Consider the following 10165-nt stretch of genomic DNA (forward strand, 5'->3'; position numbering starts at 1 on the left):
TCAGAACTAAACCCACACATCACGTGTAAAAAGCAGGCAGTTGATTTGGGTCAATTAGACGGTGTGGGAGCGTGAGTGAAAAAGAAGTGGAACCTACCTTGTACACCTGGTCTTCGGTGAACCCGAGGTCTTTTAGCATTCCCTTAAGTTCTCCCTGTTCCATGTCATTCTTTGGACCGGCAACGGCCGCGACTTGTCCTGGTGGACCACATACAAAAATTTTGACGTCCGAACCAAGCGCCGGCGAAGGCAGCTTAGACTTCAAGACATCCTTGGTCAAGTAGCCCTTCAACTCGCTCGGCCAGTTCTTCGGTGGCTGGTCAAGAGCAAAGTTGATCGAAAATTGATGGGGTTTCTCTTTGGCCAAACCTGTAAATAAATTGAATGTTTTGCTGTTCAGCTACTAGGTTTTCCTCTTTTTTCATCTCTCGCAAGACAAATACTCTCGGACCCTTACGTTCGAATTCTTTGCGGAGAAGAATGTCTTCCTCCTTTTGATTGGCAAAAAGTAGCACGACTTTCGTCTTGTCTTGGGGGTTAGATGCGATCTCCTGTAGCAAATGGTTAGGTAGCGGACAAAGTATGAGCTTTTACATCTTCGTGTGGAATGGGTTGAAAAACTGGCCTGAATTATCTGCCAGTGAGGAGTTATCCCACTTCCTCCAGCAATCATTCCAATCGTCTGAGGTAGATTGGGTGTGTCAGTATGTACTGCTGCGCGGGCGGGTCAAATGAAAAGGAAAAACTGGTAGGATTACTTAGGTGACGTACTTTGAACTCGTTAGGTTTGTAAAGCCATTTTGGGAACGGCCCCTTCATGGCGAGTTGATCGCCAGGGCTCAAGCTGGGAATAAACCGGCAAGAATGGCAACTGATCAGCTTCATAGAGTGGATTGAAGTAGAGAGTCGAACACACCTGAAAATGTGATTGGTCATCTTTCCTTCGTTGTAATTTTTGACCATGACTAGGTTGAACGTTTGGAGAAGTCGAATAAGAGAGACTCATCGTCAAATCTCGCCACTTGATTGTGCAATCAACAACACCTTTGTAGTCACTCACGATGCAAGGTGTCTGTCTGTTTGGGTGGCGTTATAGGCTGAAGAGGAGTCCAAGGGCGTTGAGTGATTATTGAGGGGGGGGGGGGGGGGGGGGGGGGGGGGGGGGGGCGCTCAGATAGACAACCTATCAAACTCACGGTGTAAGGCCTGATGACAGGCTTACCCTTGTCATCATTGCACGCCATCGGTCCCTCCCGAGCCACAGATTTGGTGATGAGACATGACGCCACGTGCAAGCCAGAGTCGGTTCCCTTAGGTAGCTCGAAGATGAAAGTGGAGGTGTTCTGATTGTAAGGAATCACTTGCTTCAACTGAAAATTCCTCCATTCTGTTTTCAGAGCGCAAACATTTTCAAAAGATCAATTCAAGCAATTTTAATGGCTACTCGGATTGCAAACCTTTGGGACTGAGGGCACTTGCCGTAACGGGCTTGGTGGAACTTTCCTCAACCTTTTCGACTCCCGATGGAGAGCCTCCCATAGAGGCGTATGTCAACTGGAAGCCATCGAACATCAGCGGAGCTGACTGCAGACAAGGAAAATTTGGAAAATTTGGGCTCACGATACCTGCACCAGCTGCCAATCCACCCAACAAGATTTGTTTCAATGGTAGCGAGTTAGGCGACGGGGCTGGAGTGGAGTAAGCCCGACTGAGGGTATGTCGGATTACTGGAGACTGGATTAAGCGGAGAACCATCGCGGCTGGGTATGTATCTGGTCTATGAAATTTTGGGTCTGTTCAGTTTCTCTGCAAAAGCTTTGAAAAGTTTGGTGCGACGGGCTCGAGCTGGAGGGAGTGGCAATAAATGCAGCAATACAGGGAGATAAGTTCACCCCGGGAGACCCCGGGTCCTTCCGGTGGGCCGTCTCCACCTCGATCCGCTTGGACCTGCTTGGACTCTGGAGGCCTCCGGAGGCTCCGGTCAACCGTCACGGTTCCTGACCAAGTCCAGTTTTTGCAGGCTTTAAAACATACACATCTCAAAATTCCCAGTGAACCTTACTTCCACATAAAATCAGAAGATCACAGAGAATTAAATTCATCATGAGGGGATGAATGTATAAGGCCCCGTTTGGCACCAATATAATTATAGGTGATATAATCGCTGATTAATTCAATAAAAAATAGAAAATTCAACATAAAGCCTCCAAATTTTTTTAGGCAACTTACAATGCTGGTCTCTTCAACTTTGAAATCAGATTCAACTGATTCAGCCATCTTCAGCACCATAATACCATTATATCACTTTTGACCAATATGAAGCGATATGATGGTATTATGGGGCTGAAGATGGCTGGATAAGTTGATGTTGGGTTCACAGTTGAAGAGGACAGCACTGTAGGTTGCCTAAAGAAAATTTGGAGGCTTTATGTTGAACTTTGTAGTTTTTATTGAATTAACCAGTGATTATATCACCTTATATTTATATCAGTGCCAAACGGGGCCTAAAACACTGGAACAAGAGATGAAAATGGGAGTTTGAAATTGGTAAGTAACAATAGCTGCTTGAACTACAGTGGTGGTATGAATAACAAAAAATTAATTGGTAATGAAGTTAAAAAGTTTATGTGGTTTTCATATTGAGGCAGGCTATTTAATTCATGCACACAAAAAATGGAGTGAACAGTAGTTCACTTCAAAATTTTTGGTGTGCACATGTGTCCACTCCAAAATTTTTGGAGTGGATGATGGTATACTCCAAAAATCCCCAAAAATTGGAGTGCCCAACCATGCACTCCAAAATCTTTGGAGTGAACACTGGGGCACTCCAAAACCAGCACTCCTGCCATCATGAATGGCCAGTCTGGACTCTGCGCCGCCCACGGAGGGCAGTACATATCCCTCTTGATGGGTCATTGAGAGGAAAGACACAGACCTCTTGATGACCGGGAAAGACTGGCCATCAAGAGGACATACCCCTCTCAATGAACAGAAAAGACCAGCCATTGTGAGGACACACCTCTCTTCATGACTGGCACAGACCAGCCATTGAGCAAGAGGACACAGCCCCTCTTGATGACCGGGACCAACTGGTCATTGAGAGGACACACCCATCTCAATGGCTAGTTGGTCCCAGTCATTGAGAGGGCTGTGTCTGTCCTCTTGATGACCGGTCAGTCCCGGTCATTGAAAGAGGGGTTGTTTCCTCTTTCTCAATGGCTGGTCTGTCCCGGTCATCAAGAGGGGTGGTCCTCTCAATGGCCGGTCTGTCCCGGTCATCATGAGGGGTGGTCCTCTCAATGGCCGGTCTGTCCCAGTCATTGAGAGGGGTGTGTCCTCTCAATGACCGGTTGGTCCTGGTCATTGAGAGAGGTTGTTTCCTCTTGCTTGATGGTGGGTCTGTGCCGTTCAATCGAGAGGGGTGTGTCCTCACGATGGCCGGTCTTTTCTGTTCATTGAGAGGGCTGTGTCCTTTCAATTGCCGGTCTTTCCCGGTCATCAAGAGGGCTGTGTCTGTCCTCTTGATGACCGGTTGGTCCCGGTCATCAAGAGGGGTTGTGTCCTCTCGCTTGATGGCCGGTCTGTGCCAGTCATTGAGAGGGGTGTGTCCTCTCAATGGCCAGTCTTTCCCGGTCATTGAGAGGGCTGTGTCTGTCCTCTTGATGACCCATCATGTCAGCCGTTGGCTAGTCCATACAGCGCCAACACTGACGCAGCAAGCGCTGCAGAAGAAGCGGAGGCGTGCAAATAAACAGGATTCACTTGCATGAGAATTCCTGTTAGTTGGTTGTCAGACTTGGGTGAAGTTTCCCCAGTTGTCGTACTTGACTGAGCACAATCCACGCGAATACTCACGCGTGGATTGTTCTCAAACAGGAACACCGTGAGGACACAGAAAGCCTGAGTTCCTGGCCTCCTAGGCTATAAAAGATCAGGAATCTCTGCGCAAGAGGTGGTTCCTTAGATTATTATTTAGACTAGAGTTTAAAAGCGGCTTCGCCGCTGCAGGGCGCCAAGACAGTACTTTTTCAAACTTGACAGGCTCCCTGTTATGGCTGATAATATTTGCATGTTGATAAAACTGCTGGATGTTTAAGTAATGGTTGATTTAACAGATCTTTTTTTAGGTTCCTCTCAAAGAATGCCACAAGCACTGCAACCCTAGACTTGCTCTCAAGATATCAACAGATGAATGAACATAAATCCTAACATGTCAGTTTGGGTTTATACGGTGCAAGTACCTCCTGAAAGAAGCTTGTGAAGCCCACTCCCCAGGGGCCCAAAGTCTTGGGGTTTTTTTTTTTTTGAATAAGTTTGAAACTGGGTAGAAAGATGAAGATATCAAGTGAAGATTCAGATGAAAAAGTTTAATTCAGTGGGTGAATTCTTTGGAGATGGGTCACCAATGTGGATTAGCAACCCCCTTGGAGATGCTCTAAGGTGAAAATCTTCAACATACTTTTCAAAATAAAACTATAGCTGAAAATGCTGCCTAGCATGGGGCACCTGTCACTGCAAAGGGGTTTGTATTGGTTGCAACCCCCCACAGTAGGGCCAACCAGAGGCAACTGATATAATATTGCTCTCCTCGACTGATCCTATGTTGGCGGGGCCCATCAATATATTACAACAAAGGATAATGTATTTGCCAATATAATATTGGTCCGGAAGACAGATATTCCATTGGTTGCCCCCAGTTGAACTTATTTTTGGGGTTTGTAACTGATACAGCCCCCTTGGCAGTGTGCATGGTTGAGATATGAAACTGATGCCTTGATCAGCCAACCATCAAATTGAGCCAATCTGCATGAAGCGTTATCAATAGGTAAGAAAGATAAGCTCATAATTCCTGGTCAGATGAATTTTTGTGTTGACTTGCTATTGTGAAATAGGCCAGAAAAGCAGAAATCAATCAAGCATCATGCAAGAGGATCCAGAGTGGTATGTCAAATAATTTGGTATGTGGCCACACTCTTCACTGTCACCATTTTGTAGCTCCGGTTTAGCGTTATATTTGTTGCGGATAATGATGAAGATAATGAACATAATTAAAAACTTAAAGTGTTTGAGAAGACATAGTACATATTGTTGGAATTTCATGGGCCTCTCTCTGTTTTCTCCCTTTTTCCATGCCTGTCACTCATTCCCTTCCTTCCAGATGCATATGCATTTTCACCTTCTGTCCCACAGCTTGTCCCCATTCCAAATAGCTTATATATCCTGGATAGATTAGAAAGAAAATCATAAGTCCTCAAGTCTCTTGTAGTGCGGAGCTTTTTTCCTTTGCACAAGCTAGCAGTCTAGCCCCTTTTTTGGGCTTCTTTTTCTCTCTCCCGGCGGCAAGCTTTTTTCCTCGGGACTTTATTCCCTCCTCCCTTCAACTCGGAGGCATCATTTCATCACATATTCTAGTTTAATTTACTGTAGTGAAAAAAGCAAACAAAAAGGAAGGTCAATCAGGCAATCTCGGCAAATTCAGTTTTTTGTCAAGCCTCCGTTCTCCCTTGTCAAGCTGCAGCAAAGGGGGCTGTTGTTTACAATCATCAACATTAGTGGGCTGGAAAGACCCGCGCCAAACGCCTTGGAGGCTGGATTGCCTGTCCGAGTTTTGGCCGCATAGGCTGCTTCTTGACTTGCGGGCGGGGCGGCCAGCGGTTGAGCACCTCGAGGCCCGGGCTGAGCACTGACAAGGGCACCCAGGGCCACCGGCGACGAGTGGCCGTCCGGGTCTGAGACACTGCCCGCCTGCCAGGGATGTAGTGGGGGGCCGGAGAAGGGTGAGTGGGCAGCTTCTGGGCCACACCCATTGCAAGGGTCTCTTGGAGCACTTCCTCCGGAGTGACGGCTTGCAACAGAATCTAGTTGCTTGTGTTTGAGGTCAAAGTAGAGTCGTGGCCTTCATGGCTGCCCTAGCCGGCCAACGGACACTTGGACGAAGTGTGCGTGACGCTAGAAGACACCGACTGGCATTGCTCGCCAATTTTGGCCTGCTTCTTGGCTAATGAGACTTACTTGGAAGGTCAAGGATTTGCGGGTTGCTCCCCGCCAAAGGGTTGCCGGCTGAGCAGAACCATCCAATCCAACGCCTGTCGGGTCAGCTCGGCTCCCCGGGAGACCTTGAAATTGAGTTTGCGCGGCCCACGTCCGTTAAAAACAGTCAGTGCTTCTTCCGCCAGACCTGGACCGCCTCACTTCCCGCCAGATGAGTATATAGAGCGCATACACAAGCACAAGACTGAAAACAGAGATTGCAGGACAGCGGGTGTGGCCGGTGAAAAGGCTTTGGCGGGAGAGAGAGGGCCGACGGGCCGTGAGGACCAAGCTGCTGGTCGAGATGGAGTGTCATAGAATTGTCGAATGAGTAGTCAGGCAGCAGCTAGTGAGTCTGGATGGGGGGAGTTAGCGGGTGGGCTGGCTGAGGGGTGATTGTTTGGACAAGGCATAGCAAGGGGGGAAAATGGTGCGTGGAGGGTGATTGTCATACAAGTAGCCTGGCTGGTGTGGCGGTCCGTATGACCGTGGAGCAAGGGGGTGTTGTTGGCTGTCTTGGCGGTCCTGTGTGGCCGTTGAGGGAATGAGGGGATTCTAGGGGTCGTCTCGGCGGACTTGTGTGACTGTCGAGGGGGTTGTCTCGGCGGTGGTGTGGCCGTAGAGGGCTTTGGGGCGCTTGTGGCCTCAGTTCGGCGGTCCTGCGTGGCCGTCGAACTGGATGGGAGGTTTGGGATTTCAGTGTGAAGGTCCTCTGTGAACTGTTGAGCAAGAGGGGTTTGGTAGTTCTGAGTCTTGGCGCCCTGTACGACCATCAAGGAAGGGGTTTTGTCTAGCTTAACTAAGTCTCTCTCTTTGTGGAGGGGGGACGCCGTCCCGCAGGGACCCTCCAAAGGAGGGACTTATACACTAAGTGGACCCCGCAGCCTGAGAGAATCAGGAACTTGGCCTTTTTCAATCCTGTGTAGCTTCATCACATCACATTATGTGATTGAGTTGTAGGGGAACAAAAGATGCAGAACATCAAGGAGAATCTTTCCACCTATTGTCCTATTTTTAGGGATATGTAATGACATTCAAATGTCTTTTTTTGCAACTTCATCTAGTTGGCTACATCCCGTATCACACATGTTGCACTGTACAGAATCTGGAATCCATGATGTTACAACTCTGATTACAGTTCAACAAGAGGTGTTGAGGATGGGAAAAAATAGTAGAAAGATAGGGACAGCTTGGGCCATCCCAGAAATGTAAACAATTTCAAAAATGGTGCAGAGGCTCATGAGGGAGAGTGATTCTAAAAAAGTCCCCACCAAAAGTCATAATTCTCTCAGGCCGCAGGGTCCACATAGGGCGTAAGTCCCTCCTTTGGAGGTTGCTTCGCTCCCCCGAGGAGGGAATTAGCTAAGTTAGGGGTTTTGTCGGCTGTCCAAGAGCTCTTGTTTGAGATGTTCAAGTTTGAGCTTGGATACGCCGGCGACCTTGCTGAGTTGTGTCACAGGGGCTGGTTGTTCCGCCAATCCATTCAAGATACAGATATTCCTGACAACCAGTAGCGCGGCCTTGAAGGGTAGTTGTTGACGCCGCGTGGCTTGGCTGAGGATGAGTGAGCGTGGCAGTGGCTTGAGCTTGTGCGGAGGCAGTGAGCGGCTGGATACCAGTTGATGGGTATTTAAGCAGGGCTGCTTCAAAGCTGATGTGCCCCCAGGGGATTCGGTTTTGTCCGCCCCCTCCCTGGAAGCCCCCTAGTTGCTTGATTAGGCCCCTCCTTGCCAGATCTTTCACAGAGTTTCTCACAACCGGCCCTTTTTTGCTTGTTGCTCTGGCACAGCTGGAGGGTCATCCATTGGGCCTTTGGGTCTTTGGGGATATTTTCAACTGCTGTGTGTATTTTCCAAATTGTGCGCTCTTCTGTTTTGTTCTTTTTAAATTAGAAATATGCCAAAACTTAGATCTAGGTTTCCACATTTGTGTGGATTTAATAAACTTGGATGACTACACCCGTCTACCTTGTTTGATACAACAACCGGGGCTTTTATATATTTCATATCTCATTTTCCTTTATATCTTCAAGACCTCTTCTCCTCGCCTCCCTCAACTCCGCCTCTGCCTCCACTTCCCCTTCCGCCATCACCTCCGCCGTTAACCGCTACCCTTTCTCTCTAGCTCCTCTCACTTGCTACCTTACCAGGTAAGCTTGAGTTTTCCTTTACAAACCTTTCAGGTTCAGGTACAACTTAGCTCTACCAGCCCCTCCATCGGAGACGCGGCTTTCTCCTCCCGCACTGCGGTTGAGTTGAGTGTGTTTTCCTTTTTAGGAACTCACCCATTGTGCTGTTATATTCAGGGCGTCGTCACTTTAGAGACGCGCCCTGACATTTGGGGGCCTCATCGGGAAATTTTTCCCAGACACGGCGAGTATCTAAATACTGACACTTGTCCTTTTTATCTCTTTAGTTTCTTTGACAGAAACTCAGTTAAACCAAAAACTTTTTTTTGCAACATCAACAGTCAACTACCGCTCATTATCATTAGTAAGCAGTATACTTTGCTACAAAAACTCATTTGGTTGAAGCGGCAACTGATACGTATACTTGTAGTGTTGACTCGTCAGACGTCTCTTCTTAATTTCTTTCAGGCTGAACGTAGCGGTAATCCAGCAGTTTCTAACCGCTTGAACAGAAGCTTGGCTCCTCCCGGAGTAACCAACAACCCAGCACCAGCGGTTTCCAACGGCAGTCAAGTAAATAACGGTGTTGGCGATCTTTTCAATTGGCTCTTTCACCCTACCGGTGCTATAGCTCGCAAAAATCCCCGCTCAGCTACTGCTCCGGCACTAGGAGCTCCAATCCAGTTGCGCAGCTCTACAACTTTGAACGTTAGGTCCACCAAGAACTCTTCTCCCAGGGCTAACTCTGTGGTTCAGCATCTTATAACTACTATTTTGTTGAGATAGATTCACTGAAATAGTGTCAAACAGAAAGAGTGTAACACTGAAAGAGAATCACACTGAAAGAAATCATACTGAAAGAGTGTCACACTGAAAGGGTGTTACACTGAAGAATTCCATGCTGAAACAGTGTCACATTTGATTTGAAACAGAGTATCATTGGGTGAATTTTAGATTTCAATAGTGGATACCTGTTTCTATATGTGCCTGCATTGAGAATTTTAGTGTCATCATATGTTCAAAAATAGAGAAGCCTGAGATCCTCTAAGACCACATCACCATCCATAGAATATAATTACTTCTACAATCATCATTTTTATCTGCATTCATTGATGTACAAAATTTTTTCATGTTGCATTCAATCATTTATCCCACTCTTTTATTTAGGATTATGGAATGCTTGCAACGCTTTGGAAGGCCTTGGATTGGGAGGAAAGCCATCAAGCAATGATTTTGATTGGGCAGATCTTCAACAGATTGAGGATCTTCTTAACCCTACCCCAACCTCAAACCCACAAGAATTTGTTCAAACAAGTGTAGCCACCCATCATTCTATGATTAGTGGTAGCTTGGAGTATCCACAAGAACCCTCCAAAATTCATAGAAATTCCTTCAATTTTGTACCATGCACCCAGTATCATGAAGGCTTCACTCACCCAGTTTGGCCATACTCAGCCATAGGAACTGGTTTTGGATCATATTGTCAGCTAGAAGAAAAAATTCATGGTGATTATTTCAACACCGCAGGAGAAAGCTTAGGATCATTTTTAAATTCTGATTTTTTTGCATTGTTTCAAAATGGGATGGAAAAAGGTTTTAGCCATAATGTAATGAAGTGGATAGAAACAGAACCTATTTTTCACCATCCAACATCAAATGATGTTACGCAATCTAATCCACAGATAGGAATGGAGGCAGGATCAAATCTTAGGTTTTCTGAAAGGATTGATATGCCCAGGCCTCTGGGGTCATCAAAAATGTCAAGCTCCCTCTATCCCCAAGGATTTCAAGATACTGAATCTGAGGTTCAAGCTCAAAAAAGAAAGATTATGAGACAAAGCAACCCTTTAGATGACACAAATACACTGGAAACAATTATAAAAGTACCTGATCATACATCAATAGCTCCTGAATTATTTTTGGACTATGGAAAAATGCAAAGCCATATGGTTAAAGATGATCCTGCAATTATAGATACACTCCTAAGATCCTCAATTGGTGAAAGTA

At 46.6% G+C, this 10165-nt stretch overlaps 2 protein-coding genes across 2 annotated transcripts; both read right to left on the reverse strand.

Moving 5' to 3' along the window:
- PtA15_17A306 (uncharacterized protein) lies at positions 1 to 1755 on the reverse strand (the record flags this gene model as incomplete). The annotated part of the gene is made up of 10 exons (XM_053164409.1): positions 1 to 6; positions 98 to 369; positions 458 to 551; positions 626 to 682; positions 772 to 844; positions 917 to 965; positions 1061 to 1097; positions 1197 to 1387; positions 1458 to 1554; positions 1621 to 1755. The coding sequence occupies 10 exons, from the start codon at positions 1753 to 1755 to the stop codon at positions 1 to 3; spliced, it is 1011 nt and encodes a 336-aa protein (XP_053028379.1).
- A 3663-nt stretch (positions 1756 to 5418) lies between these two features.
- On the reverse strand, positions 5419 to 5970 carry PtA15_17A307 (uncharacterized protein; the record flags this gene model as incomplete). The annotated part of the gene is made up of 3 exons (XM_053164410.1): positions 5419 to 5421; positions 5539 to 5745; positions 5965 to 5970. 3 exons carry the CDS (start codon positions 5968 to 5970, stop codon positions 5419 to 5421), a joined length of 216 nt encoding a protein of 71 aa, XP_053028380.1.
- Positions 5971 to 10165: the final 4195 nt, after the last annotated feature.

The sequence above is a fragment of the Puccinia triticina genome, chromosome 17A, assembly GCF_026914185.1.
Source record: "Puccinia triticina chromosome 17A, complete sequence".
NCBI classification, from domain to species: domain Eukaryota; kingdom Fungi; phylum Basidiomycota; class Pucciniomycetes; order Pucciniales; family Pucciniaceae; genus Puccinia; species Puccinia triticina.